General features: G+C 31.8%; 1 protein-coding gene across 3 annotated transcripts in view; it reads right to left on the bottom strand.

The window, feature by feature from the left end:
- The window catches only part of FMN2 (formin 2), a 426,622-nt gene that overhangs the window by 82,863 nt on the left and 322,674 nt on the right, over positions 1 to 21,085 (bottom strand). For all 3 annotated transcript variants that reach the window (XM_031966950.1, XM_031966953.1, XM_031966951.1), the window contains one exon: positions 4,955 to 5,006. In XM_031966950.1, coding sequence (XP_031822810.1) covers positions 4,955 to 5,006 — 52 coding nt within the window. The remainder of the gene's footprint in view (positions 1 to 4,954; positions 5,007 to 21,085) is intronic.

Genomic DNA, 21,085 nt, shown 5'->3' with positions numbered 1-21,085 from the left:
TAATGCCACACAGAAAGAAAAGGTCACTGGCAGGAATTACTTCAGACCTTTTTTCTTAAATCTACCCCTGTGTAGCCACCCTCAGGGTTTTAAATTTTGACAAATCACTTAAATACTCTGAGCTTCAATTTCCTTATAAATGGTTTATTACAGTAGGCCTTTGCTTAGACTTCCTGCTCTGAATCTCTACCTACTCTAATCCACCATCCATCCAAGTTTCCAAAATGATTTTCCTAAAGCACAAGACTGGTCTTTTAACAATTCCCCTTCACCACTCAATAAACTGCAATGGATCTCTATTATTTTAGGAAGAAATATAGTCCTTTGTCATTTAAAGCTCTCTGGACACTTCCTACTTTTGCAATGCTCTTATATTTTATTCCCTTCTATATACTTACCATCCAGGCATGCTGGCCTATTTGCAATTCTTTAACAAAACATTTAATTCTGTATCTGTATCATTTTGGCTATTCCTCTTTCATGGATGATTCTCCCTTCTCCCCTCTTCCACTTTGAAATCTCACCTAGATTCCATGTCCACTTAAGACTTAGCTTAAAATCCAACTTCTTCAGGTCTTTTATAGTCCCACTGCAAGCGCCTTTTCTTCTGATATTGACTCCTTTCTACTTTGCTTCAATGTGTGTGTATCTTATCTAAAGTTGTTTCTCCCTTTCTTTGTATCTCCTGAACTTAGCATAGTGACTGGATCATACCATAATAGGTACTTAACAAATACTTTTTAAAAATAACTTAAGCATTAATAACTTTTCTTTAAAGATCCCTAATTTTATCAATGAAGGGTCACTCTCTACAGATGCATCTTACAACCTCTTTCCATTTCTAACCACATTCCATTTCCTATGTGAGAAAAAAAAAAATCTTGACAGTGACTCAAATATTCTTATGACGAGTTTCTCCAAATCTAAGTCAGGTAAACTGGCAGATGACAGATAAGCAAATGGTACTAAAAGATTTGTTGGTTTTGTCAAGCCTGCCAGAGCCTTGCAATGACATAAAATTATAATTTATTATTTACTTCTTGAAAGGGCAATATCCTACCAATACTGTTATTTTATGGGTAACTGACAAGTATGAATTTACTACTCTTACACTGATGGATTTTACATTAAAATGCCTCAAACTTTAATCACAGAGCCTACATGTTCATATTCCCCAGAGATATTTACTTCTTTTATCTACTTTTATGAATTAGATAGGAGAAAATTAAAAAAAAACAAAAAACAAAAAACATCTCTTCAAAGTTGTTAGGATTTTTTTTCCTTATACGAGTCTGGAACATAACTGCAATTTTCAACCACTGCCTATCTAGGACTAATCAGAATGAGTCTAATTCCTTTTTTGATAGCCTCTCAATAACAGAAATCAACTATCATCTTTGTCCTAACCTATTTATTTCTAGGCCAAACAATCCCAGTTCCTTTTATGGATCTTTATATGGTATGATCTTCAGGCCTTTGAAATCATTTAGGTCATTTACTTCTTTATGTTCCTAAGCTGATTAATTTTCTTAAAATATGGCAATCAAAACCACAATATTTTATCATTGTTAAATAAAATTCCATTATTAAGATTAACTAAATGGAAGGGAAGTCTGATCTGGTATATAGCTCTAAAGAATTAGTTTTAAAATAATATTTTTAAACTAACAGTATTGACAATCAGAAGTCCTAACAAGTGTGATATAATAAAAATCTGAGACTTATTTGGTATTTGCAGAATATTGAATGCATAAAAATTATACTGTTAAAATATTATTTTAATTATGTTAATCTCCCTCCTTAAATTATCTTTGAATCATTAGATTTCTTAGTTACTATGTTTTTCAGAAATATTTCCAGAAGGGGAGGGGTAAGGAAGGGGATTTTCACTGAAGATGAGTTTTCTTGTCAACCTGATAAAATTGTAGAGAATGGACCAATGTTTACAGGCAAATGCAGGGTATATTTCATGGAACTCTTAATTATTGGCTGACTAAGAATCAATCAGGCTTCTACATAATCTATAAAAATAGTCATCATTTTCATTCATTCTTTCTTTTCGTAGATAAACTGTAGCAGACTAGCATGTATATGATTTTAGAGGTAAAGAGGGAAAAACTGTGCTGATATGCAATTTCCTCTTCTATGGTGTAGATTTCAGAAGTTCACTGCTTTTCCAGATAGCTTAAGAAGGCAATTGCGGGAACTCAAATTCCTGGACACATTTATGCCTTTCTGTTGTCATTTCTTATAGTAACTGGGACAGGGAGATGTGTCTTGATGCTGTCTATGATAAAACAGAGCTAAAAGACTCAAACTTTATTTTATGTCTCAAGGAGAAGCCTAAATTCAAAGTTTAAGAGTTTCTAGGAAGAGAAACTGGTTTCTTAACATGCTGTGCTTCTTGGAGAAAGGAGAGAAGTAGCACCAGTCAGTTATTTTAACAAAGCAGGTATGATGGGAAGAGTATTGCTTTTTGATAACTCTCTAAACTATGTTTACTTTCCCAAAGGATCCTAAATACCAAAGTAGTGCTTTGCATCTTTGAGTGAATCACTGTGTATTCCTAAGAAAGAGGGATTATTGAAATAGCATAATTTTCCTAATAACAATCCAGTATTCATTTTCCTTCTGAAGTATATTAAGGGAAATTTCTGTATCTAGTTATATTCCCTCAACTGCATGTGAAGGCAATCAGCTAGATAGAAGTAAATTCTTCAAAGGCATTTCCCTGGATTGGATTCAGTCAATGTAAACCCAGAGTCTTTAAGGTGCTAGTAGGGGAAGCTTAGGTTATTTCTAAATGAATTAGGTTTTGTAGTAAACTAATTTAGAATTATATCTTGCTATCACTTTTATCAGAGAGAATGATCTTTACCTTGGAAAGGGAATAGAAAACATAGTTAAAAGAACATTGAAATCCAAGTTATTTAAGGACATAGGAAAATTACTTTGCTTTCCTAAATGATTTCAAGATTTATGGCCCAGTCAACATATATACAGGAATATGTATGTATGTGTGTATATGTCTCCGGGTGTGCCTATATATGTGACCTCTGAAGATATAAGAATCTTGAAGGCACAATGAGGAAATTGTTTAACAAGCTGTAAATGATGTCTGGATTTTCTAAAAGGGAAGAAAATTAGATTCTAGAAACAATAGACCAATAAGCATTATCCTATTCTCTCCCCCTCCATTCAAAAACTGATTATTAGTTATATAATTTGGGGGCACCTCAAAAGGGAAATATGATCTTAGGTATCATTAAAAGCTCATTGAGAAAATCTAAAGAAAATAAACTAATTTTAGATTTTTATAATAGCAAAACATTGGGAGAAAATGGTCTTTATGCTGTGTAGCATATTTCTGAATTTGGCAAATTAGTTTGTAAAATCTCTCAATAAATTCTTATGGACAGGTTGATAAAATACAGTTTGAATGCTAGTACAGTAAAATTTCAATGTAGCTTGTTGGGCAACTTTAAATAGAGATTCTTTACTATATGTAGCTTGATATCAACAAGGAATGTAGACATGTGAAAATACAGGTTGTTAACTTGCCAGGAAAATTTCAGAGAAGCTTATGCATATAGAGGGAATTTGGACCACCTGACTTCTAAATGTCCTTTTAATTAAGAGTCTATGATGCTACTTACTATTAGTTTTCTAGAACTCCTAGAAATCTGCTATGCACTCTTGCCAAGCAATACATTCCAGTGATTTAAAATTCTTGTTGTTAATCAGTCTTTCAATAAACAAAGATCACCATATACCCTGTACCCATTTAAGGTCCTATTTATTACATACTCTTGTATTTAACTGTGCTAGTCAATTACTAGTTACCAGTTTACATAAGAGTTCATATATAATCCTTTCTATAATATTGTATATTCAAGCTTATTATTTGCTGTCAGTGAAGACAGGAGATTATGACAGTTGGAACTATATCTGAATCAGAACTTTTTGTGTGTCTAGTCAGTTTTCTGGATGAAAAAGATGAAAGAGGAGGAACAAAAAAGATGGATTTTTAATCAGTTGTCTATTTATGCTCAACTCTGCAATTCTAAAATCAACTAAAAAAAACCCTTAGTTTTATTGCATTATTTAACAATACAATTTTCTTAGGCAAATTATTTTGTAAAATCTCTCAATAAATTCTTATGGACAGGTTGGTAAAACACAGTTTGAATGATAGTACAGTAAAATTTCATTGTAGCTTGTTGGGCAACTTTAAACAGAGATTCTTAACTACATGTAGATTGATATCAACAAGGAATGTAGACATGTGATTTTCCTTCATATCTCTGTAAACTTTGTAAAAAACTTACCACATTCCAACCTCCAAAACTTTTTCCTACATTTTATCAGTACTTTTTTCCTGCTGCTTTCAAATTTCCTGTTTGCTTTTCTAAACTTCTTCTCTAGTCTTAAAGCACCATACTAGATAAAATGAATTAGTTCAATATGGTGGTAGTGTTTGGTCATTTTTCAGCTATATCTATTTCTTTGTGACCCCATTTGAGGTTTTTGTGGCAAAGACTGGGGATGTTGGCCATTTCCTTCTTTGTCTAACTTTAGACATGAGGAAATTGAGGTACATGGGATTGAATGACTTGCCAAAGGTCACAAACCTAGTTATCTGAGGCCAAATTTGAACTCAGGAAGATGAGTCTTCCTGAATAGAGGCCTAGCAATTTATCCACTGTGCTGTCTCTAGATATGGTAATAGTATCCTATACTAATGAGGGGCAAAAAAAGATAAAATTCAGCAGCGATAATGTGTATTTAAATGCAGTATTATATTAGATTAGAGTAATTTTTAATTATTTAAAAAATGACTAGTGCTCTTAGTTGATTACTTTCAGAGATAGTATCTGGTAAATGTCTGACACCAAGCACTTTGCAAACATGTTCTGAGTAACATGTTTTACTGCTGAGTAGAGAGTCCTCTCACCATTTATGTGCCGCTGTCAATGAATGCTCCTCAGCTTCTTGGTCAATTTTTGCTGTAAACATGGAAGGAAAAAAAGAGAAAAATATAAATGCCAAATAAGTGCTACATCTTCAGGAGAGTATAATGCAAGTCCTTTAAAATTATTATATAGTAACATTTAATGATATAACTATAAATCTAACATTCATTTACTTGTAAAAATAACTTCAAATAACTTAAAACATGCTATAAACAAACCAACCCCTCCCCTCATATATATTTTATATACCTATATATAATGTATGCATACATATCTATATATCTATATCTATCTATCTATCTATCTAGAGAGAGAGAGAGAGAGAAGGAAATTGAGGTTAAGTGATTTGCCCAGGGTCACATAGCAAAGAAGTGTTAAGTATCCAAGGCCACATTTGAACTCAGAAACTCAGATCCTCCTTATTCCAGGGTTGATGCTCTATATTACTGTACCATCTAGCTGCTTTCTACAGATATATTTTTAACCATTATATTCTTCTCCAATACTTTAGTCAACAGTGATTTCATTGATACATATTCTTTATCAACTAATACATATCATATTGTAACTTGGGTGAAAGATTTTGAGAGGTTTTATGGAAAAAAACTAATAACACAAGGGCAATATGATAATGACTCTCTCTAAACTTAGCCTATGTACTCCCTAGGCAAGTGACACATTATTTTGCCACATCAATACTCAAAGCCTTTATAACTTAGTGGAATCTGCAAGAGCTCATCTTCTGTGGGTATACATTTGTGTATGCATAAGGTCACCTCCATTTCATGTTAATGCACAATATGACTTTAATGGTGAAAAAATAAATATTATGGATACATAATTTAAAATTTTTAGTTTTGATCCCTGTACATTAAGCATATAATATTGCTATAAGCAAGACATAGGTTTCATATTCTATGTGCCTTTTAAGATCCTTTAAAAACAATTTCTAGGACTGATAGGACAGTGTCTTCAGAAGATAATTTCAAAGAGGCACAGAACAAAAAAAGTTGAATATGATATAGATGTGAGATTTAATTACCATATTGTAGCCCTATTTATTCAATAACATGAAAATGCTACAGATAAAACAACTTGAGTTTTTTAGATAGCTTTTCAGAGAATCAGAGAATTTGATCAGACCCAAGAAGTCATATATCCCAGCTTTAACCAAATCATGAAAACTTTACAATATTCTCAATGAATAGTAATCCAGTTTTTACTCAAAAACCTCCAGTCAGGGAATTATTGAACTCTGAGAAAATTCATTGCATTTTTCTTTTGGAGAGGGGGGAGGAGAGAACAGCTCCACTTGTTAAGCATCTGTCCATTTCATTAATTAGTGAACCTATAATAGAAAATTTCAAATTTCACTTTTCTATAGCAAACTTGAATCAGAAGAATTTATACTAATTTTGAATATAACGATTCAGTTTTGACTGATGTTATGATGTCACAAAGTCAACTGGAGAGAGTAGCATAACCCATCAGTCATCATTAAAGAATTATAAACCTGAAAAGCTCACAAATTCAGAAATTACAACTCAAGAGATGTTCAAAAGAACATTAAGATCTGGGCAACTAGGTGGTACACTGGATAAAGCACTAGCCCTCAAGTCAGGAGGATCTGAGTTCAAATCTGGTCTCAGACACTTAACACTTCCTAGCTGTGTGACCTTGAGCAAATCACTTAACCCTAATTGCCTCAGGGGAAAAAATTATGATTTACTGCAAATAAAAATTTTAAAATTTGACTTTTCATTGCCATACTGCTACTTCATAGAATGTTGAAATTTCATCAATATTTTCAAATTATTATAGAATATAGTTATAAAATATATAGTATAAATCATAAGAATCAAAAGAAAAGGTAAATTTACAATAATATGTGAATTCATATTTGGGGGAATAAATGAGTAGAGATTGTAATATTAAAATAAAAATCTAAGTTTGAGTATACAAAGAGAACTATTTTACTTGTGGCTTTCTTAAATGTCTCCATTACTACTAATAACACAAAAGTAAAACTTGGACTGCTTAGCGTTTTACAGCCCCAAGACGGTGGTTTTCAAATGTCTGTACAGTATCTGTAAAGTCATAACTGAGTGTCATACTTCTACTATTTGCCAGGGTTGCTAAAATTTGACGGGATCATTTAAGCTGGCGGCAGGGATTCCCCCCTCCCCAAACCCCCACACACTTTGTACACTAGCAGGTATACATAAGTCTACAAGTCAATTGTTTAGCATATTAAAAATGGGAGAAATGTTCTGTGATTTATTTTTTGAAAGAGTCAGCATGAACACTCTGCATCAAGAAAACTTTTTTGTGCCGTTGGCACAAAGAATGATTTCCATGCAGAAGCAACTATATAAATACAAAAAAAAAAAAAAAAAAAGTCATTTAAACATACACACACACACACACACACACACGCACATACATATGTACATGTTCAAAACATATCTAGACCAATTGCAGGGAGTCCTTTCAAATGTTATGAAATTTAATTTACATAATTATATATTCAGACAGACTGGAAAATATTTCTTACAATTTTTAAAGAAGTCATTCTATTGAGGTTCATATCAACGAGTTTAGCTTTTACTTCCTTAGTACATGATGTAAACATTTTTTTTTTCAAATCTGTATTCATTGCATACCAAAGAGACAAAATACTAATAACACTGAATTTTCTGAAATGATTTCATAAAAGACAGATACAACATTCAAACTGTCCCTAAATTGTGATAAACGGGTTGAAATTGATTTTACTTTATTTCCAATTTTTAAAAACAACTATATAGGAGCTCTATAAAGATTTATTTTGATATGAGAATTAAAGAATCAGTTTTTGTCTCATGCTCTGTTCAAGCTTGCTGGTCACATTACAATACTCAGTACATATTTATGTGCTATTCTTGCAAGGTAACAATTATTATTAAAAAGGAACAAATATGGACTATTTTACTGAGTCTAAATCCATATTCTGTGCCATAGGAGTCAATATTGTAAAATATTTTTTGTTCAATACTTTTACATGGTTTAAAAAGCTAGGGCGATTTGTATGTTTAAATGATAGATCATCTTGATAAAAAGTCAAAGAAATCACATTATGGTTCACCATTTCATTTCTTAAAAAGAGTCAACAATTCAAAAAAAACACAAATTGATATTTTCCCCTTTCTATGACAATTTTACAAGAAAACTTTCATGAGTTGGATTCCAATAAATGCCACAGGACATGGCCATGCCATTTACCAACATGAACTTTTGTTCAGCCACACAGGACACGTCTGCTCTACAACATTTAATCACTGCAAGATTCCTTCAGATATATTATTACTAACTTACCAATACTTGAGAGGGGTGTTGAGGGGACCTAACTGATTTAAGCCTCATAGATACTTTTGATAACACAATATAAATTCACTCTCCAAGACAATTCCAATAGATTTAGGATGGAAAATGTCATCCACATACAGAAGAACTATGGAGACTGAATCATTATGGAAGCATATGATTTTTTACCATTTTTGTTTGTTTACTTTTTAACTTTCTTGTGATTTTTCTCCCTTTTTCCTTTAATTTTTTTCACAACATGAAAATATGGAAATATATTTATAATGATTGTACAAGGATAACCTACATCAAATTGTTTGCTGTCTTAGAAAGGAGGGAGGTGAGGAAGGGAGGAAGAAAAAGTTAGGAACTCAAAATCTTACAAAAATCAATCTTGAAAATTTATTTTCAGGTGATCAGAAGAAAATACTACTGGGAAATAGATACAAATATAAATATATAATAAATTTATAAAATATTTTGAGAAATAGAAATTAATATATATTGACCCAACAATGATTTGATTAAATTACTTTAGGGAATGAAATTGAAGACAGATGCAAACACTTATACATGTGTTATACATGTACCTGTGATTATACTATTTATTTATTTATTTTGCAAGAGTCACATATCATATAGCCTAAACCAGGAGTGTGTAACCTGATGATTGGAGACAACAGGTTTTTGCCTGCAAAATTCCCCAGTATGACCTGAACCGGATTAAAATGTAATTGGGAAAAAATAATAAAATAAAAATACCATAAAGCAAAAATCATGTTAGTTTCCAGTTTCCTAAGTCAATTTGTGGGCTGCAGCAATCTGTTCCTATTTCAGCACTGGTCTAGACCATATTCAATTTCGACTACACATGGTTTTCTTTTGATTGAATAAGACTGAGTATTAATTGTAAATATATATTTTTAATATTAATAAAGCCTATTGGTGGATGCTGTATATTTTTTCAGACTTCCTATACTTTGGTTTGTCCTATCTATCCTTTGATGCAGCTAAAACTGAACTATTTGCAAAACTTTGCACAAAATAGTCCATCTACCAACTCAGTGACATAGTTCTGACTCTTTCATAGAATTCTCTGCCCTCTCATATAAAACTTCTTTTAAGAAGATTCTGCTCAAATGCAGGAGGCCTTTCCCATTGTCACAGATTCTCATCTCTGATATTACTGCCTAACCTATTTATATAGATATTTAATATACCCATCCTTTACATATTGTCTATCCCATTACAATGTACTCTTCTTAAGGACAGGAAATATTTTTATCTTTCTTTTTATCACTAGTACTCAGCATAGTGACTGTCATATTAGCAAGCTCCTGAATGCTTTTGATTGTGTTAAATAACATTATTATATTTGTGGATATATTTAATTAAATTTATTCTTATTGATTTCCCTAAGATAAACAATTACTTCATAATAATGGTGGGCAAAACAACCTTACTCAGCAAAAATCAGAATCATAGAACATATTAAAATCAATACATTTATGTATTAATTATAAAACATTAAATTGAGGTAACAGCATATTTCCAATGAAAATTTTGTGGCAAACAACTGTCAAATTACCGTTATTATTATTTATAAGTAAATGTTTATTCCTGTAGTGTTTTAAACATTTCAGGTCAAACACTACTCTTGAAATATTTTTTGGTAAATTTAAAAAATCTTTTTTTTTTCATATTTCATAAAGATAAACTCCAGCACATAATTTTATATAACTATTATGAATATGAAATCACTAGGGCCTGAATTTAAGAATGTTTACCATGACATATCATGTTGCTTATTGTTTGGTCATGTCTGAATCCACATGAATCTATAGACATCATTTACAGATTTTCTTGGCAAAGATACTGAAGTGAATTGCCATTACCTTCTCCATTGTTACTCCATTTCACAGATGAAGAACTGAAGCAAATGGAATATAGTGACTTGCCTAGAGTCACATAGCTTATAACTGTCTGAGGCCATATTTGAATTCAGAACTTTCTTATGATAGTCCTGATACTCTACATATTTTATTACCTAGCACAGCATGCCAATAAACAAAATATGAGGCCAATAAAATAATATAAATATAATTTAGATATAAATATTATAGGATGAATTGGGTTTGGGGGATATTGATATCTTAAAGCAGCATTTCATCTTATCACTCAAATGAATTTGTCTTACTTTAATGATAGTTATTAATTATATATATATATATATGTATGTGTATATATGTTTATATATAATTATAGTTCTGTTCCTACATAATTAAAGCGATGACAAAATAAAGGAATTCTTTTTCTTTCTTAAAATGCATTTCTTATCTATAGACATAAGAAAAAAGCTATACCCTCAAATCTAATCTGTATGATTCTATCGACATGCTTTTCCATGTGGGTAAAAAAATTAGATTTCATTAAATTAGAAGAGAAAAATGGTTAACTTATACCACATCACTATTATTTTTATATCATAAAATCAGCAAAATATTCCAAAAGGTTAAAACAAATGAAAATTTCTAAGAGGCATTTCTCATATGCTCAAGTAAAACATTTTACATATATTTTCTACATTTTAAAATTAAAATTTGGTTTCTTCTTTCTATCTTGCGGTGGTTCCAGATTGAGTAGTTATTAGTTTGTTTGCTTGTTTTCTGTAGAAGTATAGTAGAAAGATCTGTAACTGATTAGCTCGAAGTCCACTGATGTTTAGCTCTAAGGTTTAGAGTTTAAATAAAGCTAATATCAAAATTTCAATTCCTTTTGTAGTTCAAGTAACTTCACTGTTTTCTAAGACCTTAGACAACTACCTAGTCCTCATCATAAATATGAGCTCTTTAGTCACATGAGGACTCGGTAGGTATATAAATAAATCCATGTAAATAAAATACTAATACTTAGGGGGTATAAAAATTTCAAATATGCCACATTCATGGTCAGTCTATAGTATCACATTGACATTTATGAAGAACTTCACTGTTACTATGATGAGAGTCCTAAAGGACTCCTTAGATTAGGCAAGTTTGAATTTAAACACTCATCAAACAACTCAGCACAGACCAAAAAAATGCTTCTGTGATCACTGTGACTTAAGATAACCTAAGAACTATTGCTATTTGAGAATGAATGGACTTGAAAGGTCGTTAAAATAGTAGAGGAACTCACTTTCCATTACTATATGATTATGAGAACAGTTTTATTGCTTTTTCCTCATTTGGGTTATTTTTCCAACAAGAGAAAATTCTTAAAAGAACAAATACTTGTTGAAAGAAAGCAAAATAGGAAAAGAAAATATTAATTTTTCAATCTGTAATTTTAAGCAGATTCACTTTCATCAGCTTAGTATTTTTTTTCAGTTTCTATTCTATTTTTTTTTTCTAGTGGGATGAAAACCTTCCTTTTTCTTTTTAGTCCATCATGGATAATTTGTGGAAATTATGACCAATGTCAAATTTCAAGACTGTTTTCAATATATTTACAATCTGTTATCAATGGATTTGTAATAAAATATTTTGAGTTAATTAGATGATGGAAGAAATATAAAAGATGCCAGTTACTTAACTGCCAGTGAAATTCATTAGACTAACACTTGCAGCACATATTTCACTTTTTAAGACATCAAACAAGGCTAGCAGCCTTCCAATCATGCTATAATAAAAATAACAGAATATTGGACCAAAGAAAGGAAATGTTAAGAATAGACAGACTCCAAAAGATTGGGTTCTTAATAAAGTTGGTTTGTCTTTAAGTTATCATCTTCAAACCTCTTGAAGATCTTTCCTAATCATTTCCTTTAACATCTTTATTTCTTTAATTCCATAATCTCATTCATCTGCATGTTTTTTGAACTGTATTCCCATTGTAAAGCTGTCCCTGTGACAAGACTGCAAAATCCTCATTTTTATAATTCACTACATTGATTTTGCTGCTTTTCTAGAAGATATCTTAATAAGTTGGGGCTTTTGGTTGGGGCAGACAGGAGGGGGGTAGGGAGAGAACAGAAATGCCAATGTATTTAACTCAAGGTATTAAGGTAATAAAATACCAAGAACTTTTTTATGGTATGAAAAAGTATGACATGGAGAAAAGAGAACTGGATTTGGAATTTGATAGTCTAGATTTGAAATCCATTGATGTCATTTATTCATTATGTATTACAGGCAAGAGATGTTTTTCTTTCCGAGTTAAAAAGATTCTTTGGCTATAATTCCCCAAATGAACATGACATGTTCATGAACAGACAATTTTCAGATGAAAAAATTGAAACTATTTGTAGTCATATGAAAAGGTACTCCAAATCACTATTCATCAGACAAATGCAAATTAAGATATCTCTGAAATACTACTATACACCTCTCAGATTGGCTAAGATGACAGGCAAAGATAAGGACAAATGTTGGAGGGGATGTGGGAAAACTGGAACACTGATACATTGTTGGTGGATCTGTGAATGGGTCCTACCACTCTGGAGAGCAATTTGGAACTATGCTCAAAAAGTTATCAAACTTTGCATACCCTTTGATCCAGCAGTGTTATTACTGGGCTTATATCCCAAAGAGATCTTAAAGGAGGGAAAGGGATCCACATGTGCAAAAATGTTTGTGGCAGCCCTTTTTGTAGTGGCAAGAAACTGCAAACTGAATGAATGCCCATCAATTGGAGAATGGCTGAGTAAATTATGGTATATGAATGTTATGGAATATTATTGTTCTGTAAGAAACGACCAGCAAGATGATTTCAGAGAGGCCGAAAGAGACTTACATGAATTGATGCTAAGTGAAATGAACAGAAGCAGATCATTATACATGGTAACAACAAGACTATACGATGATCAATTCTGGTGAACTCTCTTCAACAATGACATAATTCAAACCAATTCCAATTGTTCAGTGATGAAGAGAGCCATCTACAACCAGAGAGAGAATTGTGGGAGCTGAGTGGAGACCACAACATAAGATTCTCACTCTTTCTGTTGTTTTCTTGCATTTTGTTTTCTTTCCCAGTTTTTTTTCCTTCTTGATCCAATTTTTCTTGTGCCACAAGATTACTGTATAAATATGTATACATATATTGGTTTTAACATATATTTTTAACATATTTCACATGTATTGGACTATCTGCCATCTAGGGGAGGGGATGAGGGGAAGGAGAGGATAATTTGGAACAGAAGGCTTTGCAAGGGTCAATGTTGAAAAATTACCCATGCATATGTTTCATTAATAAAAAGCTTTAATAAAAAAAAATTCTCCGGCTATAAATAGTCTTGTAAACAGTATTTCAATGAAATAAGAATAATACTAATTGTACTACCTATCTCAATCAGTTGTTAGAAGGAAAATATTTATGAATTCTAATGTGATATATAAATGCAATGCTATTATTATTATTCTAACACCACTGTCTTTCAAGGTAAGGGCATTTTCTGAAAGATGTCTCTTTGACTTTGATACAGAATACAGTGTGAAATAATAAAGATGGTTACCTTCATGAGGGGGAAGTTTTCTTCAAAATTATCGGATAAGTTTTAAAGAGATAGGAAACCACAAAATTTTAAAATATATATGGTTCCAGGGGGATCTCTAATTCTCCACTGAAAATTCCACATTTCTTTTCCTTTAGAAATTTTCCTAGAACCCAGGGAAATCATTTTTTCCCCTTAAACAGGTTAGCAGCTTCTCTAATAGGAGAGCCAATCAGATTCTAGTCTCCCTTTATTTATGCAGCACTTGAAATATAATCTCTCAGTTATCCCAAGTTATCCCAGGTTTAGACAAAAGTGGAGCTATGATTCTATTTAATAGTATTTCTTTAGAAGTCTCAGGGGAATAGTAATAATAAACCTCTACCACAACAAATATATGATGCTAAATATATCAATAATTTCTCCTGTACATATTTTGTTTGGTGTCTTTTACATTTGACTGTGATGTTTTTAAGGACAGGAACTGTCTTTTGTCTTTCTTTGAAACCCCAATGCTTACTTAGTACAGTGCCTAGGATATTGTAGGTACTTAATAAGTACGGTTTGGACTACATAAAATTGTAAAATGAACCTTTAGAAAATTGTATGTACTCTGTTTTTCCTCTTATATTCATTTTAAGTTTGATTTTTAAATGATTATTTATATTTGTTGGAAAATTTTCAATGTATATGATATAGGAAAGTGTTGAAAGACTTTTTAGGCTAGTTTTGTTTTATGCAGCAGAAAATGCAAAAATCCAGGAAACACAAATAAAGTAAATTAAGGAAAGATTTATATGAATTTAATAGATTGAATATTTTATGAAAACTCATTGAAGGGATATTTTGTAGTATATCACTTGCCAACAACTAAGTATAACATCACAAAAAATCTCTATACCTATCAAAAGCATTAGATTTATTTATAAAGAAGTGTCCTGGGGCGGCAGCTAGATGGTGCAGTGGATAGAATACCAGCCCTGAATTTAGGAGGACCTTTATAACGACATTGAAGAAATTAAGAAATTGGAGAAATTGAATGCAAATTCAAGCAAGACAAGAGAATATGAGTAGTAAGGGTAACTATACCTTTGTTTCTGTTAGAGAGAAAAAGAAGATGGCCATGAAAATAACAAAGGAAATTAGTTTTATGATCATGTTAATAGCAAAATTTACCAATTTTAATTATTCCCTTTTGGGGGGACTTTATTATATCTGAAATTATATACTTGGAATGAATATTTCAAAGTTAATTATTATACAATCAAATTAAGTGAATTTAACTATCTGCAGAGATATAGGTGTAGATGAATATACCTAGAAAAAAAAGCAATATAAGAAAATGATAGTGAAATAGCATTGGTCTACTTGCCATTTCATTCAAGGAGACACATTCTCCAGAATAAGCATGAGAGAGAAAATCACACAACTTCCAAATTTCAAATTTCATTTCACTGTATGATAGGCTTTATATCTATTCACATCCTGCTCAGCCTACTGAAACTGTAAAATCAATATTATCCTTAATTTATTGATATGGTTACCATATCATTGGCATCCAACATATTGGCAATATAAATCACTCTAACGTGAGGCTTTTCACCTTGGATACTTGATTTAAATCGGGATAGGGTAGGATAGTAGAGGTGTAATGTTTGCTCTGGTGATTTTCACCTCAGTGATTGACTTTAGAACATGCCCACATGAAATTATTCCACAGTTCATGGTACCTTCCTTTGTAGTGAAAATAGAATGAATCTTCCATTCACTTCCCCTATAGCCCATTGAACCAGGCCTTTAGCTTCAGAATTAAACATTTCCATTATAATGGCTGCATCATGGTGGGTGGTGGTTGTGTGTTTTGACCTGTGGTTTATGGGATCACAGCATCTAGGGGTGGACAATTTGGAGCAAATAGGGGGCCCTTTGCTGAAACCAGATGGTAAATGAACTCCTGAACTTTCCTAGAGGGCAGCCATTTTTTCCCTTTTAAGTGTCAAAAAACTAGATTACCTTTTAGTTCCAGCTCAGCTGAATAAAACTGCTGGCTAGATAAATTCAGCCAATTGCTAAGCATGCAAGCGGTTAAAAAACATTGAAAAATAGTTCCACTTCAACAGCTTCACATTCATTAATGTCTCCTCTAAAGACACTCAAAAATCCTCCCCAGACTTTTGCCAGCACAACTCTTTTGTAGTTGTTGTCCTACTATGTTACTATTTTGACCCAGTGATTACTATCTATTGTTGCTTCCTGGCTCCAAGCCCTTTTGTAATTTGAAATATTTCAGCTGAACTAGTTCCAAAGGACTATGAGTAAGCAGAGGCACGAAAAGGGCCGCCCTTTCTGATCTTATGCTCTCATGAGGGAATACCACATCTTCCCAGGTAATTGGAGACAGAGTTGCATTTGAGTAATCTCAGATGGAAAGCAACTTAGAATCCTTTCATCTGTTTGTCTAGGCTTTAAATCTTTTTGCTGTTTTCCCTTTTGTTTAAAGTGTTAACTAGTATTTGTTTATAATTAGCTATGAATGTGCATTTCAGTTTCTTTTAAGTATAGCCAGTTGTTATTTTTTTTCAACTATGTGCCTTGTCTCTTAGTCATTTAAAACTTTTATTCGATTGAAGCTATATTACTTTTGTTTTGAGATTTCTGAGGCATTGTTTCTATTTTCACTAAATTAAAGCTCAAACAAATGTATATGGATTATCATAATATTGTGGAATATGGATAGTAATACCTTTCCTTTACAAGAGAAAGCTATTTTCAAATGCATGGCCTTTCTGTTGCCTCCCAGTTTCTCATGGCAATGAAATAAATGCTATAGAATGCTTGTGGGAAAGATGAGAGGGAAGAAAATATCTACAAGTTATGAAATTACAACTGAGACTTTGTAATATTTTACAGGCATCTTGCAGTTAGGAATAAGAGCTATTTCTATATTGTGTGGAGAAATATATAATACATTTAGATCTGCTCTTAAGTACATAAGCATATAGGTATATGCACTGACTTCATATAAAAATTGAAATAATAAAATAATGATATTCATTGACAACTCATATAAATTCAATAGTGTAAGATACGTAACTTTTGGCTAAACCAAAAATAGAGTGCTTCTATGAGTCTTATCATCCTCTCTAGATGAATTAATTAAATGAATAACAGAAAGCACAAAGAAAACAAACCAATTAGTTATCTTATAGATCTATATTTTATATCATTCATAAAGTATATGGGTATTATGATAGCATACTGGTAACAATTTCATATCAGAAAATGGCTCATCCCTTCTAAATGTTTATTACAAGTCACTTGCCTCAGCTGCCAGGAATAACTTAAATACACGGCTTCATTTTCTACCCATTTCTAGTCATCATGACAGACTATTGTTGTTCAGTGATTTTAGTTGTGTCTTACTCTGCATGAGCCCATTTGGAGTTTTATTGGCAAAGACAACTGGAGAGGTTTGCTATTTCCTTTTCCAGTTCATTCATTTTACAGATGAGAAACTGAGGCAAATAGGGTTAAATGACTGACCTAAAGTCATATAGCTAATAAATTCTTGAGGTCATATTTGAACTCATAAAGATGAATCTTCTTGATTTCAAGCCCAGTGCTCTATCTACTGCATCATCTATTTGCTTCTTGTAGAATATCAGAAGGCTATAAATCAGAGCCTATTTTCCTCAATTTAATGGGCTTCTTTTCTCCTTACACACTACATCTTCCTTTTACCAAGTATTTATTCCAGATCCAATTATCATAATGATTATTTAGATAGGACTCCTTCCTCTAAACTTATTCCCTTATAATAGATAAATGTCAAAGTAACCTAAGGATTTTAGCTGTGTGACATACATAAAATCTTTAAATTTCAGTCCTTCAAAATTAAGTAAAATATAATATCCAAATGTATAATATTAAAGTAGGAATTTATAAAACTATAAATTCCTCTTTAACATTTTTTCATATTCCACACTAATAGAATGAACTATAACAATGAATCTATAAAATTTAATCTACAAGATTGTCAACATCAAAATATTTCAAACCCTTAATATCATCCTAGTTATAAGAAAAACCTCTCTTGAATCATCTTGGAAGATAGTTGGAATGCCATCTAATCTTTTTCTCTCCTATAAATGACTTAAAATATATTTCTTTCCTTTAACTGATAAGGATTTTAGAGCCTTAAAACAAAACAAAAAACCCTTCAAAGAAACCGGCATTTTTTCCCCCATTAGATGGGTTATGTCACAATTTTTTCTGAACAAAAACATTAGCTAAAACTCCAATCTCAGAATTCTAAAATAGCAGAAAAAATTCCTGAAAATATAATTTTGATCACAAAATAGATTTTAGATACTCTGTCTTTAAGGTTTGCAACCTTTATGAAGTGGCAATTTTCTTTTTATTTGAGCATAAAGTAGAAATCATTATAATTATCTATGAATGGGCTAGGGAGACACACTAGTTATCATACATATATACATATATATATGTATATGTCTGTGTGTGTCTGTGTATACACACACACACACACACACACACACACACACACACACACACACAAGTATAATGGGTAGGATTCCAGAATACTTCAGGCTGTTTTTGGTACAATTGATCTGGAGATAAAAAGTGGAAATGGATAGAGGAAGAAGACAACCTGTCAACCTTCTTTTTCTCCTTTCATACATTTCTTTACCTATAGTCATGATCTCCCTGTCATTAAAACTCACTTCATTCAGTTTAACAATCATTTTAGTACCTATTACTATATGCTTGACATTAATTGATCACCTTTTCTCACTGTAACAAAAGGTGAATAAACCATGGATTTAATGTAAGACTTTAACAAGGAAAAAACATCACAACTTGCTGTATTTTCAGATTCAACAAAGTTCTGTTTTTACTTGATAAATTGGCTCCTTCAACTTTTTAGCAAAAAAATTAAATGCCTTTGAAAAATTGCAATGGGAGTACAAGGAAATTCAAATGTTTAACAAAAGAAATAGATCCAGTGAATGATTGAGGGAGATTAAGGGTACTCCTCTCACTTATGTCACTTACTTTGATGGCAGTCAGCTGTTAAATTTCTCTTTGAAAAAGTCTATTAAATTTTGCTCAAATGTTATATCAACAAAAATATAGAAATCTGACCACTGCAAAGTGAGGGAGTTAATATCCCATATATCATATCTTGTGCTACCTTCTCCTCTTTCAAGTCACACCATCTCATCCTCAGGAAGTAATCTGTGGGCATTCCAAATTTTTTGCATTGTACAGATAGAAAGTTTAGCTATTAGAAATTCAGGAATGAAAACAAGTTACTCTAAAAATTTTTATTCAGTTCTAACTGCAAGCAACTGAGAAGTGAATTTCTGGGTTGAATGAGTTCTCATAATGTAGTGTGTGTGTGTGTGTGTGTGTGTGTGTGTGTGTGTGTGTAAGATAAATTGTATTCCTAGAAGGATTTCTTCATTTATCAGCCCCTACATTAGGTAGGAGCTATTATGCTACTCTCTTCTAGTGTTTCTTGTATCTTTTTTAATGATACTTTTTATACCATAAGGAAATATGTTTTCAATCAAGAGTCTGATATGAGCTAGAGCAATGTTTAAAGTAGTTGCAAATTAGATAACCACATTTATTAAATAAGTATTATTGAGTTTTAAATATAATACTAAGCTGCAAGTCAGTTCTGACCTGATAATCTATACTGGGAACCACTTCTTTCCTATGAAATAAGGGGTTTTGTGACATCTATTTTCCTTGATATTTGATATTTGAAAGCTGTTTGCAAGCATTATGATTCTAAAAGGGGAAAAAGACAATATAACCCAGGTTGCTTTCTATGGATACCAAACCAAACTAAATAAAGCAAATAACCTTAGAAGATAGGCTGCTTGTCCAGAGAGGTAGTAAAAAGTGGTTCAGTCCATTGGTCTACTTCACTATAACTAAATGGTAAAATTAATATATATATATCTGAAATTCTATGTCTCTGTAATAATCGAAACAGGGTGTATCTTATGCTTATTTTTCAAAATAAAAACAATAGCAAACCTTATACTCCTGTCAATGGGGCATTACTTACAGTTCTCTCTAAGTATTTTTTGATAGAAAATATTCACTTCTTGGAAGTGAATATTTAGGGGATCTTTGGCATAGTTAATATCCCACTGCTTTCACCATCACTTCATCCTCAAGTATAGTATTACCAATACCAAAGACTGTATATTTTAAAAAGTCTTGAGATTTCAACACTCTTTTAATTATAACCTTGTGTTTATAGACTTATTTTCTTCCCCCCTCCTCCTTGCTTTTATTTTTCTAGTTCAGCTACAAATTTCCATGTTTGGTTTCAGCATGAAATTACTGTTGGGAGAGAGAAGAGAAGATGGATGACAAATGGGAGGAGAGTAAAACAACTGAAACATCCCATTAACTATTTTAAATTTCTGAAACCATAAGAGGAAAGAAAGGAAATAGAAGACTGCTTCTATTTCATGGATGGGAGAACATTTTTTTTTCCCTCAGTAGTTTAAAAAGTCAAAAACATAACTTTTTTTTCTTTCAAAACTATATTGTATGAGACAAAATTGCAATCCCTGCCAACAAAAGATAACCAATATTCCATTCTCTTCCTAGTAATCTCCCTAATAATAAAGCACATGACAGTTTCCGTGGAAGTTCTGTGAAAATAAAAATATACTGGGACATATATGAATGCATGCATTCATTCATGCATACATAAACACATATGTATATATATATATATATATATATATATATATACATATACACACATGTGTGTATAAATTCTAAAATAATAGCATTTAAAAATGATTAGCATAACTCCTTCTCTAACTCTATGTCCTGTATGCATTGAGAGGCCAATGATGAATGGAAAAGGAAAGGAATGTTTATGATGCAATAATGGTGGTAGATGACATGAAATCCCATCTCAAAGTGGGAGATCCTTTAATGGTTCCTCTGCTTCATTTTTCCTATTAGCCCTGTTTCTTTTTCTTGCTCTTATTCTTACTCCCTTTTTTTCTTCCTTTTATCATTACAGAATCTATACCTTTAAAAGGTTAAGAGAAAAAAAAATAAAACAAAACTGAACAACTATTTCAAAAATAAGAATCTTCATTTCCTGGAATGCATGCAAGAGAATGAATCACCATTTACTTGTGCATCAATTCCAGCTATGCATAAAACATTCTGACTTTTTATTTTGTTTTTGCAATTTAACTAAATCGACAATCTGTCCTTTTTCATGAAAAAA

The sequence above is a fragment of the Sarcophilus harrisii genome, chromosome 4, assembly GCF_902635505.1.
Source record: "Sarcophilus harrisii chromosome 4, mSarHar1.11, whole genome shotgun sequence".
Taxonomy (NCBI): Eukaryota; Metazoa; Chordata; class Mammalia; order Dasyuromorphia; family Dasyuridae; genus Sarcophilus; species Sarcophilus harrisii.
The sequence above is the reverse complement of the archived record's forward strand: the minus strand, read 5'-3'. Positions and strand labels throughout refer to the sequence as shown.